The sequence below is a fragment of the Coffea eugenioides genome, chromosome 2 (genome assembly GCF_003713205.1).
Source record: "Coffea eugenioides isolate CCC68of chromosome 2, Ceug_1.0, whole genome shotgun sequence".
Taxonomy (NCBI): Eukaryota; Viridiplantae; Streptophyta; class Magnoliopsida; order Gentianales; family Rubiaceae; genus Coffea; species Coffea eugenioides.
Window position 1 is genome coordinate 71577718 of NC_040036.1, and position 20788 is coordinate 71598505.

The 20788-nt window shown below is 35.9% G+C and overlaps 3 protein-coding genes across 3 annotated transcripts; 1 reads left to right on the forward strand and 2 right to left on the reverse strand.

The window, feature by feature from the left end:
* Positions 1-909: 909 nt before the first annotated feature.
* LOC113760186 lies at positions 910-5579 on the reverse strand. Its single transcript, XM_027302753.1, has 2 exons — positions 5479-5579; positions 910-1660 (listed from the first exon to the last, which is right to left on the reverse strand). The coding sequence occupies exons 1-2, from the start codon at positions 5577-5579 to the stop codon at positions 910-912; spliced, it is 852 nt and encodes a 283-aa protein (XP_027158554.1).
* Positions 5580-5736: 157 nt separating this feature from the next.
* On the forward strand, positions 5737-6183 carry LOC113760187 (F-box protein CPR1-like). The gene has a single exon (XM_027302754.1). The coding sequence runs from the start codon at positions 5737-5739 to the stop codon at positions 6181-6183; it is 447 nt and encodes a 148-aa protein (XP_027158555.1).
* Positions 6184-19016: 12833 nt separating this feature from the next.
* Positions 19017-20234, reverse strand: LOC113760188 (putative F-box protein At1g50870). The gene is made up of 3 exons (XM_027302755.1): positions 19800-20234; positions 19532-19723; positions 19017-19235 (listed from the first exon to the last, which is right to left on the reverse strand). The coding sequence occupies exons 1-3, from the start codon at positions 20232-20234 to the stop codon at positions 19017-19019; spliced, it is 846 nt and encodes a 281-aa protein (XP_027158556.1).
* Between the last annotated feature and the right edge of the window lie 554 nt (positions 20235-20788).

Below are 20788 nucleotides of genomic sequence, written 5' to 3' on the forward strand. Positions count from 1 at the left end.
TCGTAGTGTCATAATACTTTTACCTGTTCGTTTCTCTACTTCATTTCTGAATTCTTTAAACTTTTCAAAAGATTCAGATTTGTATTTCATTAAATACACATAACCATATCTAGAATGATCATCTGTGAAGGTAATGAAGTATGAAAATCCACCTCTAGCTGTAATTGACATTGGACCACATACATCAGTATGTACTAACCCAAGTAAATCACTAGCCCGTTCTCCCTTTCTAGTAAAGGGCATTTTTGTCATTTTGTCAAGTAAACAAGCTTCACATATATCATATGATTCATAATCAAATGAGTCCAAGTATCCACCTTTGTGTAACTTAGAAATGCGTTTCTCATTTACATGACCAAGTCTACAGTGCCAAAGGTAGGTTTTGTTTAGTTTATCTAATCTCATTCTCTTTTTGTTCACATTGAGAATTTGGTTATCCAGATTTAGAATATACAAACCATTATTCCAATTTCCAGAACCATAAAACACATCACTTTTGAAGAAAGAACAACATTTATTCTCCTGGGTTATCCTAAACCCATTTAAGTCCAAACAAGAAATAGAAATGATGTTTGTAGTGAGTGCTGGAACATAATAACAATTTGATAATTCTAAAATCAGTCCACTGGGTAAAGCAATATAATAAGTCCCTACAGTTAGAGCAGCAACTTTTGCTCCATTGCCAACACGTAGAGTGACTTCACCTTTTCCCAATTGTCTACTGTCCTTTAGACCCTGCAAAGATGTGCAAATATGAGAACCACATCTGGTATCTAATACCCAAGAGTCTGATTCGGAAGTAGATACATTAATCTCAATCATATATGTACCCGGTGATGAAGCTTCAGCAAGCTTCTTCTGCTTTAGGCTCTCCAGATATGCCTTGCAATTCCTCTTCCAATGTCCAGTTTATCCACAATGGAAGCAGGTTGCTTTAGTCTGGTCTGTCTTGGCCTTCTTGGGCTTCTTGACAGGCTTGTTTGTGGGCTTCTTAAACCCTTTTCCTTGCTTCTTCCTCTTCTTAGAGGTGGAAACAACAAGCACATTAGTGGGACCCTTCCCTTTCTTTATTTCTTTCTCAGCAGTTTTTAGCACATTCAACAATTGAGGCAAAGTGTGCTGCAGATTATTCATCTGATAGTTCATGACAAACTGTGAGAAAGAATCTGGCAGAGATTGGAGCACTAAATCAACATTCAGCTCCTGATCCATCTTAAAGCCTAATTCGGCCAATTTTTCAATTAGCCCGATTATTTTTAAGACATGCGGAGCAACAGGTGCTCCCTCTGCCATCTTGCACCTGAACAATTCTTTGGAGGTATCATATCTCACCGTCCTTGATTGTTGTTCAAACAACTCTCTCAAGTGTTGTACAATATCATACGCCCCTATGTTCATATGCTGCTGCTGAAGCTGAGGTGTCATGGAAGCTACCATGATACATGAAGCTTCCCTATTGTCATCCTTATGCTTCTTGTAAGCATTTCGAGCAGCAGCAGGAGCATTTGGTTCAAGTTCTTGGAGCATGGGCCCATCAAGCACATATTCAATTTTTTCATGAGTGAGAACGAGTAGGACATTGCGATGCCAATCGAGAAAGTTTGTGTCGTTAAGTTTGCAATCAGTGAGAATGGTACGAAGGCTCAAATTGTTACTCATTCTACAACAGAAATAAAGTTTGTTAGAGAGAAAATTTTTGTTTAATAAAATCATAAAAACTTCAAAATTATGATTTTATTTCCACTATTTTTTCGAATCAATTACCCTCTTAGATTGACTCAGAATTTTCTTAAAATCCATAGTGGCTAGAATCCCATCTCAAAATTTTTCTCGACCTTGGGTGAATCCCAACAAATCAAAAATGATTTTTGAAATGTAGGTACTTTACCAATTACAAATTAATTGTAATTTCTAGATAAGTCAGGTATCAACTCTTGATTTTACCTCTTTATGTATTAACCTAACCATTGCCTCTAAAATTAATGGTTTGAGTGAATCCCAACAAATCATAATTTTAGTTAAATCGTACCCATCATTCTTGAGAACATTTCTCATAGTAAAAACATGTAGTAAGTAAGGCAGCCTTGGGTGAATCCCAACAAGCTAGCACTTAATAACTATTCTGGTTTTATACTATAATGATAGAAGTCAACTTTTATTATTGATTTAATATTATATTTGAGGGATTTGTCTCCTTTTCCAAAACATTTTGTAATTAAAGTTTTGAAAAATTTGTTTGCTAGTCTCATCAATAGACATGCATATAACCATTTCAAAAACATATATAAGTATGAAATTAAAACGTGGATGGTTGTGGATATTTCTAAGCTAATTTCCCCAGCCATTAGGGAAATTAGTGGTTGACTAGGGTTTAATCGAAAACCACAAGAAATTCCCCTCTTTGTTGCATGGCTCCTTTTCTTCATCTTCAAGTTACCTGTCATCTATCTTCTATCTAATATATATTACAAATAGTATAGAAGAAACCCCGAGTTATATTGGGGAGACTTAGATGAGAAGAAAAATTACAACCAGAAATTAAGAGAGGCAGGGTACGCAGACCCTATTTAAAATGAATACAACCATTCAATCATAAATCCACAATCAAATTGGGTTTTATATCCACAACCATCCACCATGCATTCTTGCAATTTAAACAACTTTAAAGAAAACAGGTAAATATAGCAATTTCAATTCATGGATTAATCGGATTTAATTCCCAAGGTACCCAAACAGATTTTGGGTCCAAATATATGCAAGAAATTTTGTTAAAATAAATTTTGTTAGGTCAACTTTATTCTCAACTAATTTGAGAAAAAAAAATGGGGAAAATAATTCAAAATAATTCTAAATTAATTCCCAACCTAATAATATATGAAATAAATGATTCCATAACACATTTTAACAATTAAAATGGGATTTAATTCAGAAAATTGCCAAAACTTCAAAACTTCAAGTTTTAGGAAAAATTTAGTTTCCTAAACCACTCTTGCAATCGTTTTCTAGCATCACTGGCGACCACCATTGGCCACCATTTCTCTAGCCGCCACCATTAGAGTCTCCATTGACCACCAGTGGCAATGGCTCTCGGCGGCACCCACCAATGGTCACGGCCAGCAGTGGTGCTACTGCAGCAGCAAAAAGGTTGCTGCAGCAAGTCTGCCACACCTTTGCTGTCTTTTGCATATTAAATCTCGTAAGCTTTGTACCCAACAACCTCCAAGAGCTGCAACAACCCCTGGATGATTGCTGGCTGGCAGCATAGCTTTTTTTTTTTTTGACCAAGAGACCTCGTTTGACAGCTTCACCCGCAAGTGCTCGGCAAAGTGATGATCAAAATTCAAGTTTTTATTCAATAAATAACCAATAAAATATGTAACTTTTCCAGATTTTAAAGGTTACTCAGAGGCCTCAAAATTTTAGAAAAACAAACCCATAACAATGCTATAATCAGATTACAGCAAACCTGTCCATTCAAAGCTTTCTCGGCTAATGCATTAGCATGTCCATAGAATTAATGCAAGGGATTAAGATGGAAGAATATCAGACTAGTCGGAACCGAAACAAGAGTCCGAGGTGCATGAAACCAGTTCCAACGCCCTTGGTATTCAAGTTTCCATATAGTCCCGATATTTATATTCCTCCGAAACTTATTTTACACACAATTTCGCATATCAATTAAACCCACTTTTAAATAATAATCCATGAATCGATAATTACACGAAATCATACGTAAAATTCTAGGGATGGCTCTGATACCACTGTTGGGTTTTTGGGACAGAAAACGCAGCGAAAAAAAAAATTTCCCAAAACCCATTCAAGGATCACCCTAGATTTTGCGTATGGTTCAACAAGAGAGGGAAAAACGAATTACCTTAATCCGTGTGACGTTCCTCTGTCGAATTGGAGATGACGAACAACCCCTTGAGCAGTCCAGATGTCCTGCCTCTACCGAAATCCACGCGAGAGTGATATCTGGATCGTCTCTACGATATATGTGTGAAAGTGATGAAAGTTGCCAGCCTTTCTTTGTCACTTTTCTTGCCTATATTTTTCTCTCTATGTATGTCTTACACACATTTTTTCTCCACACTCTCTTTATGACGAAACCCTATATTTCCCTTGATAGAGTCATAGGTTTCCATAATACTAATAGAGAGAGGATTCGTAGTAGAGAAAAAGGGAAGAGATAGGTTTTATCCAAAATCAACTCTATCCCTCAGCTATCTGATAGATAAGAGATAACTATTTTCTTTTATCTGCTCAGATAGACCTGATAGGTTTTATCCAAAATCAACTCTATCCCTCAGCTATCTGATAGATAAGAGATAACTATTTTCTCTTATCTGCTCAGATAGGCCTGGAATTTATTTTTCTTATAAATTAAATCCCGAAAGTATCTTATACTTTATTTCCAAGTCTTCACTTGGACATATAATTTTAATCCAGAACCAAAACTCTAATGTGTGTGATCCAATAGGCTCCAAATACATTGGCAATAATTATGAGTTATAATCCCCAAAAAGAATTAGATAAAATAAACAACTTTATTTTATCATTAATTACAATAATTAATTAATTCATAATTATAAATCATGAGCGGTGTCTAGCAACACATCATGACCACCCAAGTACCCGAAATTAGTCAAAGGAATATTGACCTACCCTTTCCATGAGAAGTTACCATGTAATTATTATCCTTTCACCACCGATATCCAATTAGTCAAGGAATAAGGAATAAGTGCGAATTCCTTAATGACTAATTAAATTTACTAGTTTCCAGAATTAACCCTAGATTAGGTTAACTTGAAAATATTCTTCAATTAACCTAATATGGTCGACCTTTTAGGGTTAATTTCCTACTAGTGGCCATCCGGATATCAACTCCTACTATCGAAGTGGTGAATCCTATCTTGATCACTCATTACCTTTCCGTGCTTCACACTACACCCAATCTCTATTCTATAATCTACTCTTAACGAGTAACAAGCAATAGAGTCAAAATGTAGTGATTCACACTCAAGATACTATGGTGATCTCAAGTCTTAGGATCATTTACATAACTTACCACAAGAGATACAACCATTGGCACTAGATAGATATCCTAATAGGATCTCTAAGCGGATCATTCCAATGTACTTGTACTTTACAAATCATTTACACATTAACCTAGATATCTATATACCATGGTTGATAAGAACAATCACTACTTACATTAAGTAGAGACTAACTGTGTACTAGTCTTTCCGTACTAATGATGTCCTATCTCATTAGTACTATGACTAGGGAAGTTTAAGAATATTACTATAAATGTGATTGATATCTCATAGTCATCAACACTTGTGACCACCATCACATTAGTAAGTATTCTGAGAACTTTATCAGTTATATCTAGCATTTAACAGATAAAGAAGAAGTTATTAAAATACAAAACATAATAAGGAATGTATTAAATACAATCATTGTTTTAGGGCATACATTCCAATAGGAAGGCCATCATAGATGGTCCAGAATTCATCCAAGTCCACATTGCTCAGTCCCTCAAAATAAAATCCCATCACAGCCTGATCCTCAGACATTCATACCTTCACTCTGCAGATACTGACTCACTCAACAAAACCAACTGGGCTTTTTTTTTAAGAACTCAATCATCCATTGAAGACTCCTCATTTCGGAACTGAGATCTTAGGTTCTTGCAATGGTTTGCTTTGTCTGCTGAACAGTGAAGAATATATTATGTTGTGGAACCCATCAACCAGAAGGTGTCAAAAATTGCTTGTCACTGAAACTGAGTTTCCAAGAGAAGGATTCTGTTGTTGCCAGTATATAATCTATGAATTTGGGCATGAATGTGTGAGTGATGATTATAAGGTGGTTAGGATTATACAATTTTATGGAATTAGTTCTGACACCTTTGATTCTGACGTTAAGGTGTATAGTTTCAGATCGAATTCTTGGAAGAGAATACAAAATGTTCCATATTATCTGTGTTACAAAATGGCTTATGGGATGCTGGCTAATGGTGCATTGTTTTGGGTTGTGAGTAGAAAACCCGAGTCAAATACTGCTAGGTTGATTGCTGCTTTTGATCTTGCAACAGAGGCGTATAGGTTGGTGCCACAGCCTGTTTATTCTAATAAGAATTTCCATATGAATGTTGGGGTATTGGAAGGATGCCTTTGAGTGCTTTGCAATTATTACTCAGATCATGTTGATATTTGGGTGATGAAGGATTATGGGGTTAAGGAATCTTGGACGAGGTTGATTTCAATTAGGCAAAGTGATGTTTCCACTGGGCATTTTGAGGTAGTGAGGCCAATTACTTAATTTTTTAGACTTAAATCAGACGTATATAGAAGAAATGATGATCCTGCAGCTTAACAAATTCTTACTAATCTCTAAAGTAAATCGGCAGCGAGTACTTACAAAAATAGTGACAGAAGTAAATGCCTAGCAGGGATAGCAGTCAATGTCTCGTTACAATTTCCTATATGGAACGAAGCGCTTCTGGAGAGGACCATGACCTATGATTTTATCTTGTTACCAGAGAAAGGAAGCTGTTCCGGGAAAATCCTAATAAGAAAGACGAGGCCCTATGATCTTATCAAACTAGGCATCATATTGCCAAGAATCGTACTGGGAACGTGACTGTTGTCTGTGCACGTAGTACTGTTTTCTTGTTCAGATTTCCTTCTACATCCTTGGGTTTTTATATAGTTTCTGTTGGTTCTTGACCAAAATAAATCATATAAGTAACAATAATTTCTCTAATAAAATATAACAAAAGAAATAACAAAAATTTTATACCTCAATATTGCATTAAAAAATGCAAATAATTTGTACCATAAAAAGTTAATTTGATATGGGTTGAGGCGTGGATTAGATCACTCTCTTTAAGATGATTCGCGCTCCTACGGAATGTCATCCGGTGTAGCAAGTCTCAGCATGTCATTTCTCGGATACAACATCCCAACATTTTTCTCACTGTAGTCTACTCCAATCTACACTATTGAAGTAAAACAGAACTATCACATAACACTGTTGGAGGGGAAGAAACTCCAATGATAGTGAGAGGAAGAAAATACTATTGGAGAGGAAGAAAATAGTGTAAATATGGCAAAGTATATATCAAGTTTGATTGATAGATGCCTCTATTTATAGACTAAGAAATTAAAAATATTAAAATACTAACATTAAGAGAAATTAACACCTCATATTTCAGTTACAAATTGAAAAGTCTAGATTCATTGTATAATGGTAAAAAATTCGCTAAATGAATTCATAAACCTAATCATTACATAGGTTACATAATTCAAGACATAATCTCATTTTAAAGACATAAATTACACTTTTCAATGATTTTATTTGTAGCTGAAAATTTATTGAACAATTTGTAATTTATTGTGTTTGAATTGAAAATAAACATGTGATATTTTTTTTATTAAAATATCCAACAGTTTCTTCCAAGATTTGCAAGAATATTCAGTAAAGGGAACATTAAGGCGAATGATTTTTCAAGATGGGAATTTCTCCCCATACAATTTGTGAAAACAAGAGTCAGATATTAGCTCTTTCCATAATTTGCAAACGCACTGCAACTTGTACAGACTTTTCATGTCCACTCTTGCTAGTATATCAACTAACAAGTCTGTCGGGAGCTCTCTGTTGATCATCTCTTTCTCATCTCTGTTGCCTTTTTTTGCATCTTCTTTCTCATCTTTGTCGTCTTCTTTTGCATCTTCATCAATTCTCAGCCGCTTGGTCATCTTCCTTAACATCAGCATCTCGAGGTCTATCGAACCCGTAGGGTACTCACTGTCAATCATCTCCTCATCTTCCTTGCCATCTTTTGCTTCTTTGTCAATTCTCAGCCTCTTAATCCCCTCCTTCAAGATCATCATCTGGTGGTGTAATTCTCTGTTGTTGTTGTTGTTGTTGTTTATTTTGGACCTCTTCACCATCTTAATATATTCTGAACTTCGTCAATTTTTTTTTGTTTATTTATTTTTTGGTTTGATGGATTTAGTTTTGAAGAATATTTGTAGTAGTATCATACCGAGTAGAAATAGAATAGCTGCTAATCCGAGAAGTTGTGGAGAATTAGGTTTAGTAGGACCGACCCCTTTATTCTAATCATGGTTCGCCATCGCGGGTCGCGGTCGCGTCGCGGTCTCAGTTGTTCCACATCCATCGCGGCATATCGATTGAATATCGGGTGATATGAACATTATAACACATTAAAGTTTCCAAAAATTTTGAAAAAATTACTAAAATTAGAAAATAGTGAAAAAGACACAATTTAAAAAAGTATCGGAGTCCACTCCGAGTTGACTCGGATATATCGACCGATAACATGTATCACGGATTCGAATCGGTCAATATCGGCCGAGTCAGAGCGAGTCGTCGCGGATATAGTGATATCCGCGATTCGGGGATCGGTATCGTACCGGCCCCTTCCGTTCCAGATACGACTCGGCCGATACGTATCGGTATCGGCCGATATGGCGAACCATGATTCTAATATTTCCTTATTCCTAGATCTTCTCGAATTTGGACTCTTTTTTTTTTAGTATTTCTTTCGTTAATGTAGGAATTAATCCATTATTTCTAAAGTAGAAGTGCAACTATAACGGAAAACTACTTAATGCTTTGTTTGGATTGTGATTTTTTGAAGGAAAATTTTTACATATTTCGCGATTACATTTTTTAATTACTTTTTTTACTTATACATCAAATTGTTATAGTATATTTTCTGTAAAAACTCTTAAAAATGGCAATCCAAACAAGTTCTAGGTATTCAGGAAGTCAAAATTCTGATCTTCATCCATATCCTTCACGTTAAGTAATTAATAGTTGTATTGAGTAATTTAATTGAAAATCTTTTGAGCTAAAAAAACAAGGAAAGTGCCTGCCAGATAAAAGCTACATCGTTCATCCTTAATACACAAACTAATGAGAGTCTTTATATTAACAGTTAGCTAATAATTAAAAAAAATGGTTAGGTAATAGTTAAATTATTTAATGTACGGGGGAATGTGTGAACAGAAAAGTTTTTAGGTACATAAATGAAAAAAGGCTAATCTCTTATAAAGGGCTAAATTTAAATCTTGGTATAGTTCTAATTGTACAATTGTCCAGTTCTTTAATTCCTAATGCCATGGAACAACACAAATAATATGGACCGGATGAGAAGAATATTCATAATTTCCGCAATTGATCTTCTCTGTTCCTTTTTACCTGTTGAGATGTTTAAATGAGCCTACATGCATGATAGAATTCGAGGTCGCAATTAAAAAATTAAGATATGAATATCATAGAGTTAGTCATTCTCTAACAAATAATGATAAAGTAACAATCATTTCATTGTTAGATTTTTTGATATAATTCTGCCATTAATGTAGATTTAATGAAATGATAATGTTTTTATATGTTGATAGGTTGCATTTTTGTCATTAATTCTATTATTATTTTCCTCTTTTATTAAACCAAATATTGTATTAATTGATAAATTCTACTTATATTTGGTATTTGGTACTAATTGTAGGATGGTGGAGCAAAAAGAGATAAAAGATGTGATTTTTCAAGAGTTTCCCAATTCAAAATGGAGTCTACGTGGATTATTGGTGGAAGATTAGGAGGAAGTCTATTTGGTTTCAAAAAGCTAAAAATTAGGAAAATGATAAGATGGCTGGCCCGTGTGATTAATACTGGGAGTCAGCAATTACGAGGACTGGAAACTTGGTTTTCATTTGACTAGTAGTTGTTTCCTTAAACAATTCCTGAGTTTTCGAAATTAGTGGCGGTAGACTAGTAGTTAATAGGTCACTTAGGTTTTCCTTTCTTTTAGAGGGGAGAACCGTGACTCCTGAGAGAGGACGGCCGCTTGGCCCCTCAATTCGCCTTGCTTTCATGAGTTTTAGAAAAAAATCAATTGCAGCCAGGTTCCATGGAGTCTGGCAGAATTTTTTCTAGGATGAGCCACTAATCTTCTTTTCTAGTCAAGGGGACAACTGACATTTGGTTCGGCAATTACTGTGAGATCTAAATTATTTTAACTGTTTACTTCATTTATTGGTATTTATATGTTTTCTACTTTTAATTGTTATAGCCATTGTGTATGATTGAATAATGCGTAATATTTAATTATTCACGTAGGCTATATTTGCTAATTGGGGGTAGTTGAATCCGTAATTGTTCATTACCTCCATCCCGGTAGCAACTGACTTAATTGGATTTATGTCAGGAAAACATACGATCTAATTTAAACAAACCCTCGTAGCGTGTTTGTTAGTTAGGATTGGGCTTTTCTAAATCTTAATGCAAACCAGAAATTAAATCCTACGGTCATTCCTAGGGTTGTTTCCGGGTTAGAGAAATAGTTAACGGTCGTACCTTAACTATCGACAAATTAAGGAAAGGCTGGTTGTTTATCGCGTGTATGACAACTATAACCAATCAATCAATAAATGTTAGAATTATTCTTGAATCAATGATCAGTTGTATGAACCATTTCTGAAGTGTACCCTTGGCTAGAGTTCTTCCAATTATTTCTTTTAATTAATTATTTTTTGCATTTAATTTATTTAGTTATCAATTCACTAGCATCTAATCCTAAAACCCTCCATTAATCTTGACTCGAAAAGAAACAAATTTCTCTCCAGTCCTTGAAGAGACGACCCTACTTGCCACTGTCTACTAGTTAGTGAATTCAGTTAAATAATTAATTCTGATATATCGGATTAAGCAAACTCTTTGGGAACAGGGTGAATCAAGTAACCCAATGCACACCTAGGGTCCCTGCTCCAGTACTAGAATTGATTATTGACTGTTTCAGGTGGTAGCTATGTTTTATTTATTATTATTGCACAGATTCAGCACCTGTTAATTTTTGGCGCCGCTGCCGGGGACTGGTGCCTGATTAATTTGTTTCTTTTTGAGTTCATCTTGTTTTCATTTTTTTTATTTTTTTAATATATAGTTTATGGCTACTAACATTCCGTATTTTGGTGATAGACTGGATTTTATTTCTAAAAGGGGTTATGAGACTCATGCTTTTTCTAATGATCAATGGGCTATTGCAAATAGTGAAACTTATTTTGCCTCAAATCATTCAACTGACATATGTCCTGCATTTCAAGATGGTCTAAGTGCTCCAATCGATACTTTTGAAAATTTTTCACCTCAATATCAAACGTGATATGACCCTTATTCAAACGGGTATGATCAAGAATGGTGGGATGATTCCAATTTTAATTATGAACAAAGGCCAATAGATTTTCAACAGCTAGAACCTCAAGAACCGTCATCCATGTCAGGTATGTCTCTTGAAAAAATAGTTGAATTAATAGCTACTAACACATATCAATTTCAACAGGAATCACATCAATTTCAACAGGAGACACATCAATTTCAACAAGAGGCACATCAATTTCAACAGGAGACACAAAGAATGATTAAAGAGATGGAAGAAAAAAGGCGTGAATAGGCATCTACAATGAGCAAATTGATTTCTCCAATTTATGAAGAATTGCCCTCACAGACCATCAATGATCTTAAAGAAGATGAGAGTACAATTATCCTGACAAATGACATGGAATTGCAAGAGTCTCAAGAAAAAGAATCTAAAGATGCAGTTGAAAAGGGAATTGAATTACAAGAAATGGAACCCCAATATCAAATGGTTCAAGTGAATGAAACCAGTGAACAATCTCCAAATGCGGTGACATCACCTCCATTCCTTGATCAATATTCTCCTGACTCTTATTCTTCAATTTCTGTTAGTGAAATTGATTTTATTATCCCAGAAGATTTTGAGTTTCATAACAGGAATAAGTTAAGAGTTGTGATGGCAAAAGATCTCGAACCAGTAAGTGTTCGTGATGGAGGAGTGAGTGAAGAATTAAAATCCTTGTTGACTTGTTTGGCGCCATCTACTAGTCCATGGAAGACCGTAGCTCGTGTGCTCAAAAATTACTCTATTTACGAGGGCTATCAGAATTACATAGAAGTTGAAGCACTAAAACGAGCTACACGATTTTATCCTCCTTGAATAAATATGACAATGTCTAGCCAAAGATATTAAAGAAAGGTGCTGCTTAGGAGGCAACCCAAAGCCTTTATTTTAATTTTCTTATATTTTTGGAGTTTTTGTTAAGTGTTAGTTGCATTTAGTGATTTATTGCTTTTGTGGCAGGAAGCTAGCAGTTAGATGTGCCCACGCTAGATGGTCACGCCTAAGGAAGGAAGTTTTAATTTGGCGGACAGAAAACTACCCAGCAGTTAGGCGTGCCCACGCCAGATGGTCACAATTAAGGAAAGCAATTTTTGTTTGCAGTCAGAAGACTCTATAGTAATTAGGCGTGACCACGCGATTTCGATCAAAATGAAACTAAATTTAGGTAATACCTTAGCTAAATATGCTGTAAACATTCAAATGATGTTGTTGGGTAGTCTTACGTCTTCCCTTTATGCTTAGCACAGTTCCACGGTAGTGACAAGAGGTCATTGCCCACAAGGTAAAGCTTTTATAACACTTTGCACATATGTGAGGGGTGTGTGAAATTTGCCAGTTTGACCCCAAAAAACAATCGTCACCACCATAAATTTGGTTAACTTATGGATCTTTGGTAATGTTCGTGTTTTTCCATTCATGTTCTTGCTCTTTTTTTTTTTCCGGAAGCGTTAAGAGATTATATTGATAAACCATAGTAATTTTACAAAAATATGGGTAAAGACCTAAAGACACTATACATAGTGTACGAAGACAATAAGGAAACAAACGTTCCTCATCTAACTGAATGCCTATAGCATATGAACTAATCTATCTACTTCTATCTCTTTGTTCATCTTGGAGCAGAAAAATTGAGCATTGCCTAAACATTGATCTGAGGCTATTAATGTCCTCCACATGTGCAAATAATCTGATATCCTTGGATCTTCTTGACAGTAGTTCTCTTAGCAATTGTTGATCCGTGATTCCAATCCTTACAATTGACCAGTGTTGAGCTCTTGCTCTGGCCATTGCCAGTTTCACTGCTTCTGCATAGTCCAAAAGACAGTTCCCCGTGCTCCTTTCTCTCATGGCCCATGTAACTTTTGCCTGGCCGTTGTTGTCTGTTGCAATGACTCCAAACCCAACCACCTGCCCATCATCTTTGTGTGATATAGCTACTTCTACATTGATACCCTCCTCCTCACATGTGTTTAAACCAGACCTGTCAAGTGCATCTAGTGTTTCTAGAATACTCAGACTCCTGTTCCCTTCTATCACCGTCAAGTGTTCCACCCATTCTTGTATGGCTTTCTGTATTACTTGTAATGGTTGCTTTTCCTTTCCTTGGAAAACTCTCTCATTCCTTGCTTTCCACAGCTACCATAGTATGTTGACCGTAAGGCCTATATGCTCCAAACCTTCAAGCCTGTATCTTGCTCCTACTAAGACATTCCACCATTTCTTGAAACATCCTCTCTGATCCTCGATCCCATCCCATTGTACAGGTGCTATATTCCACACGTGTTCTGCCTTCTTACAATGAAAAAATAAGTGTTCCACTATTTCTTCTTCTTCTCCACACCCTGTGCACCTGGGATCTCCCATCTTAGTTCTGGTAAAAATTAGCTCATTAACTGGAAGTGCATTGTTCAAACCTTTCCAGATAAAAACTTTTAACTTTTGTTTGACCTTCAACTTCCACAGCTGCTTCCGCCCTTGCCTACCATCATAACACCCGCTTGAGCTGTCTTCTCTCCTATTGCCACTCCTCTCCTGATCCTGTTTTTTGTTCAGTTGTTTGTGTGCTGATCTCACAGTGTATTGTCCACACCCACTATGGATCCAGAAATTACCATCCTCTCTTCCTGTTAGACTAATAGGAATCTTCAATATCTTGCTTGCATCATCTCTGTTGAACGTCCTAAACACCACTGGTCTATTCCATCTGAAATTGGAGATCAACTGGTCCACTGTATTAAGGTGTCATCTTGGTGGCTTTACTGAAGTTGGCTTCCCTTGTGGAGAATCTGGTATCCACTTGTCCTCCCATATCCGTGTACTTCTCCCATTTCCTATTTTCCTTCGAACTCCTTCTTCCACTAATTCTCTTGTTCCCATAATGCTCTGCCAGATCCATGAGGATGTTTTAGGAACTTTGCAACTGAATATTGACTCCTTGGGATGATATTTGGCTTTGAGCACCTTACTCACTAATAAGTTTGGTTTAGTTAACACTCGCCATACCTGTTTCCCCAAAAGAGCTTTGTTGAAACACTGCAAATCCTTGAATCCCAGTCCTCCACATTCCTTATCCTGAGTCATTTTCTTCCAAGAACACCAGTGATGTTTGCTTTTCCCCTCTGTTTCCCCCCACCAGAACTTGGACATCATAGAACTAATGTCTTTACACAGCTTGGAAGACAACTTAAAACATGACATGCCATAAGTTGGCATTGCCAATGTCACGGCCTTAAGTAAGACCTCCTTGCCTGCAGGACTCAAAAACTTGTTCTTCCAGGAATTAATTCTCTTCTGGCAATTTTCCTTTACAAAACCAAAAACTTGTTCCTTAGTTCTGGTGATCACCATTGGGAGCCCCAAGTACTTCCCTTGGCTGACTTTTTGTATCCTCCCCAACTCCCTGCAAACCTCATCCTTCTTGGCATTGGAAGTGTTCTTGCTAAAGAAAACTGAGGACTTCTCAATATTGACCATTTGACCTGAACTGTCCTAATATAGCTTTAGAAGGTGCATTAGCTCTCTAGCTTGATTGGGCTCAGCCTTATAGAATATTAAGGAGTCATATGCAAAAAACAAGTGTGTGATTGATGGACATCTTCTGCTAATTTTCATACCAGTGATTTTCTTATTCTCTTCAGCTTTTTTGAAGAGATTAGACGTTCCCTCTGAGCACAAGAGGAAAAGATAAGGTGATAGTGGATCACCTTGTCTTATACCTCTTTTTGGAGTAACAAAACCTCTATGCTCCCCATTGATAATGAATGAGTATGTGACTGTGGCAGTACAACTCATAATCCAACAGATCCATTTGTCGCAAAAACCCATTTTCTTCATTACCACCGCCAAGAACCTCCATTCCACCTTGTCATACGCTTTAGACATGTCCAGCTTTAAAGTCAAAAAACCTGCATTTCCTTGCCTTTTGTTCTTAAGATGGTGTAAAAATTCATGTGAGAGAATCACATTGTCTAGTATTTGTCTTCCTGGAACAAAAGCAGCTTGGTTTTTGCTTATACAGATTTCCAACACCTTTTTCAATATATTAGCAAGAATTTTAGAAATCACTTTGTAAGTCACATTGCAAAGACTAATGGATCGATAATGCTTCAGATCAGTAGGGTTACCTAATTTAGGAATGAGAGAAATGACAGTTTTGTTCATTGCCTTAAGCATGTGACTGGAATGGAAAAAACTTTGGATGGCCTTAACCATGTCTTCCTTAATGAGGTACCAAAACTTTTGGAAAAAAGAGGGGACATTCCATCTGGTCCTGGGGCTTTATTAGGATTCATTGAGAACAAGGCTTTCTTTACTTCTTTTTCTTCTACAGCTTTGGTTAAGTTGTTGTTTATTTGGTCAGTGATTGAGTATGGAATTCCATCAAGTATTTCCTCCAAACACTGCCCTCCAGAACTAGTGAACAACTTTCGATAATACTCCTCAACTTCTGCCCCTAGCTCTTGTTCATTTTTAGTCCAAGTCCCATCTGTTCTTTGTATGTTTAGTATCTTATTCCGAATCCTCCTTCCCTTGGCACATGCATGGAAATACTGAGAATTCCGGTCTTCGTCCATCAACCAACTTACTCTAGCCTTTTGACACCAAAACAGTTCCTCATCCTCATAGGCTAGTCTCAACTGATTTTTCAAATCTTTATATCTCTCCCTACTATTTTGGTCTGACCCATTTCTGATCTCTACCAACTGATTCTTCACCTCCTCAATTCTCCTTCTTGAGTTCTCCTGAAAATTATTCCTCCAATTCAATAACTCAACTCTACAATTGGCGATCTTTTCTTTTATTTTATACATTCTTGATCCTTCACACTCCATATTCCAGGCTCTTTCCACTACCTGACACATGCCTTCCTTGTTTAACTATCTTTTATCAAAACAAAATCTCTTTTTCTTTTTCCCAAATGAAGGACTTGAATCAATTAGCAACATACTGTGATCAGATCCTATATTTTCCACATGCTTACACATTGCTCTATCAAAAACTTGGAACCATTTTGTACTGCACCATTCATGTTCTTTGTCACTAATGAATTTCTTCAGTTCTTTTATAAAAGAACAAAAATAATTAGTCACATCTGGTCTGTGTCAAAATTTCATAAACAAATTAGGACAACCTCGTTTGGGAAAATTGGTTCATATTGATTTTTCTCTCCTTTGACATCCTTTTAATGGATAATTTTCACATTTAGATTAATCTTCTTCAGTTATGCACAATATTATTCATTCCTGTCAATTATTTGGCTAGTTAGTAAAGTTTTCAGATAGTAAATATTGCGAATGTAGGAAGAATTTTTCATGTGTTAAGAAATTTATACAAAAATTGGCCAAAATGAATCGAAGCGTTCTAGGAGGAACACGATCTTTTTTTCTTTTTTTTTTCCTTTTCTTCCCTTGTAATTGATTGCTTTCGACTATAGTGAAAAGCATTGTATAAATTACAGCTTAGTCAAAGGAGAATAATTGAAAAAGTTAGTGCAAAAGAGTTTTAACTTGCTACATATATCTTAAAGGGATGATTGCTTTACACATATATCACGAAATCACCTCTTTTTCTCGCATTTTGTAGAATGTTTGAAATCTTAATATATGGTTCATCGGCAAAACTTAAGTATTTGACTCTATCAGCGTTGGATGAATGACAACTATATAAAATTTGAATTTAAAATTCAACTTTTGTACACATGTCATGAATCAAGCGGTGATATTGTATACACTATCAGTGTATATAAGATTTACTCTTCTTATTTCCTTTATCTACATTATTCACAATTTTACAAACTAGCAGTAAAGTCTGTCTAACCATCAGCGTTGGATGAATGACAAATATATAAAATTTGAATTTAAAATTCAACTTTTGTACACATGTCATGAATCAAGCGGTGATATTGTATACACTGTCAGTGTATATAAGATTTACTCTTCTTATTTCCTTTATCTACACTATTCACAATTTTACAAACTAGCAGTAAAGTCTGTCTAACCATCCCATTGCCCTATGAGCAAAGGTAAAGAGAGACACAAAAGTGCAAGTTCTTTTAAAATATGAAGTTACATCAAAAAAATGTCTAAATATAATGAGGGTATATATAATCATACGATAAAAAAGGTATATTAACTAGTATTCATCTAAATCGAGCACCGCTTAGAAAAATCCTTAGCAATATTTAATTTGACTTCAAATTAAAGGGTTCCAAATTGGATAATATTTTGCCAAGCAAAAGAAAAATCAGTTCATTGTATGTAAAATAATCAAATTCAAGCACAAGGGATCATCAAGATAGGAGAAAGAACAAATCAATAGGAAACAACAGAGAGAGGGCATGATGAGAGGAAGATATCTGTAACTGGTTTAAACAAAATGACTCTTCAGGTGCGTATAAATTAAACTGGATTAGTTAATAAAAATACCAATTTTGTACTAGGCATCTAGCTATAAGCTCTTAGAAAGAAAGCACAAAGACATAAGGTTTCTAATGATCTTTACACTACATAGTCACAAATTTACTCCACATAGACTCAATGATCGAATATTAGGCTTCTTAAAGTCTTCTTTCCCTACTGTTTCAGAACTTTCTTGTGCAGCAAAGTTCTAACTGTAACTACAAAGAGAGAATTTGGTGTAACATGGTAGATACTAGACAATATCAAAAAGAAAACCAAATCCGAGAACAATAGAACATGTAGGGAAAAATCATTCCAAATTTTCAGCAGAAAATGTTAATAAATTCTTTAAAAGGCAGAAAATAGTTTATGTTTAGAGTTACAGGACTCGGTATAAATCTCACGCTTTAGTTGGTAAATATATATATATATATATATAGATTCTAACTATCCCTTATGGATTTCTAAGCCGGACTACCATGTAGTTGCAAATTTACAACACCTAACCATGTAAATCATCAGACCCTTTAATTATAATCCTTTTCGCCATCATGATCCCCTGTGTAAATTTTATACCTATAGATTTCTGAAAAGGACTACCATAATGGTTTCTCCCCCCCCCCTAAATGTGCCAACTGCCAAGATTTGTCATTCCACCCCATAAAACTGATTTGTGAATCAAGAACTCCTACTGATCATAGAAACCTTTCTAAAGAAACCAGTTGCACAGGAAATACAAACACAATCTTGTGAAGATTAAGTTACAGAGCTTAGCTGAAAAAAGAAGGCAGGGGGCTGGTAGTAACGAATTTACAATAAGCTGACAAACTATCTTAAAAATGAATTGCCAAAATTTTCTACTGATTGTCTTCAACAAATTTAGATCCAACCTTTAGTTAAACGGATCTCTAATCAAATTAAGGCTTTTTTCACAGATTATACACCTCATTCTACTATTATGCACGCATGCAGGAGATGCAAGCCCCGTAAGAGAAGATATTCACCTAAAACTATCTTCAACTGAGAGTCAGAATCCCATGTCTTGCTGGTCCCTTAGGTCTCTTATTGCACAACCTTCAAAATCAATCAGGAAAAGACAAACAAAGCCTGAAAGGTCACACCAGATTGCGGGAATCTCACATTTCGTTGCGTCAAGTAAGAAAGCATTAGCCGACATTAGCTATAATTCTACAAATGGTTTCAAAATCTCATGTGTCATAGTTCAGCCCGTAATGGCATGTTAGCTAGGAAATCCAATTCCTACTTTTACAATGCCAAGCAAAGGGAGTAACTGTTTTTGCTGCATACTAGAAAATGCTAAAACTAAACCTAATTTTTACTACTAGAACAAGAAAGAAAGCTTGTGAGCTCACCAATTTTCTTCTTCAAGTTCTTCTCTTCCTTCTCAGTTTTCGAGATTTCTTGTTTGTTCTGCAACTCTCGCAACTCTCACCACTAAGCTTAACAAGGCTTTGCAACAATATACCCAATTCAAAGTACTCATCAGCAAGAGGACGTTCATTGTTAGGATGACAAGAAACTTCTGTCTCTGGATAACTTACTGACTCACTCTCAAGATCACACCACAGTAGCGGCTGACTAGCCTGTCCCAAAAGCACTCGTCTACCACATTTAGAATAAGCTATTGGCGTGATTAACCACAAAAAACTGTCTTCATTTGACCACCAGATATTGGGTTCATACAGGTCACATTCTTCAATCGAAATCAAATGAGTCCAAGATTCCTTGACCCCATACTACTTCATTACCCATATATCAACGGTAAAATCGATTGTACGATCATAAATTAGACACATGCATCCTGCGAAAACCCCTAAATTCCCAAACCCACACAAAAATTGTCGTCGGGTATCGACAGTAACCTGTATTCCTTTGTTACCAGATCAACTGCAGCAATAAGTTCCTCAGACTTGAGATGTGAAGTCGCCTTTACGACCCAATGCAATGTGCCATTAGCAAGCTTTCCGTTCTTCGAGTACTCAAAATGATAAGGAAGTTCTAGAACTCTTCGCCAAGAATCCAACTTCAAACGATTAACCTGAACTATAGTATTATCAGCAGCATTTGCAATCTGTAACATAACAATAACCTATAATCATCATTCACAGAGTCATACCCAAACCCATATAAAGGTAGTTCTGAGTGACCAGTTCTTCTAATCTCAGAGAACGGTAAACGTCGATATTCTCTAGTTGATGGGTTCCACAAAATAACATCATTTCATTCCAAAGGTTCTCTTTCCATACACAAAGCAGTCCATTGGATGAACCCAATATTTCATCAAACCTGGGGCATGGCACTAGAAGATTGAGTTCATTGAAATTGGCGCAGCCTATTTTGAGGAAAGAATCATAATCTGTAGAGTAAAGGTATTTTTCTTCCTCCTCGTCATCCACGTCCTTGGTAATTCCTTGGATAAGGGTGTAACTGGAGGAATTGGTCAAGTTTTTTCTGATGAACTCTGGGCTGCCAGTTACGGCTTGCCATGGTTTCGATGAGCACCTGAATCTTATGAGGGTCTTTACAGGAAGTCTTGAAAAAATTTCTTCAATTAATTCATCTGGGATCATCATGTCAGACATCGTTCAAAGCTTGTTGCTTTCTCGGGTTAAAGATGATAATCTTGATTAGGGCACCGATGTTTCTACGATTATGCATATGATCAATATATACATGGATGGGCTATAGAAATAAGAAGACAATATGTGGTTCTAGGGACTAAAAAGGGAAAGATTTTTATGGTTTTTACAGAATTTTAAAGTATATTAAGCGGCACCTATACTGATTAAGTAATAATTGATGTAATTTTAGATTTGTCAGCTTATATACAAAATTAACGCTAACATTAAGAGTGCATGGAGAAACTATAGAAAAAATGGATCAACTCTTGTGATTGGGCTCGTTTCTCTTGCTGATTTTAAACCTATGTTCTGAATCTCCAAAAAAAAAATACCGTAGTTTGATCCAATAGGGGAATGGGTAATGTCAGATTTTGAGCTTGTATTCTTGATCTCCGAAAAAATTACCGTATTTTGTTCCAGCAAGGGAATGGATAATGTACAGTTCCTGACAGTTCACATATAACAGGTACCAATACCATAATAAAATTATTACGTAGTATATTAGTTCACATACA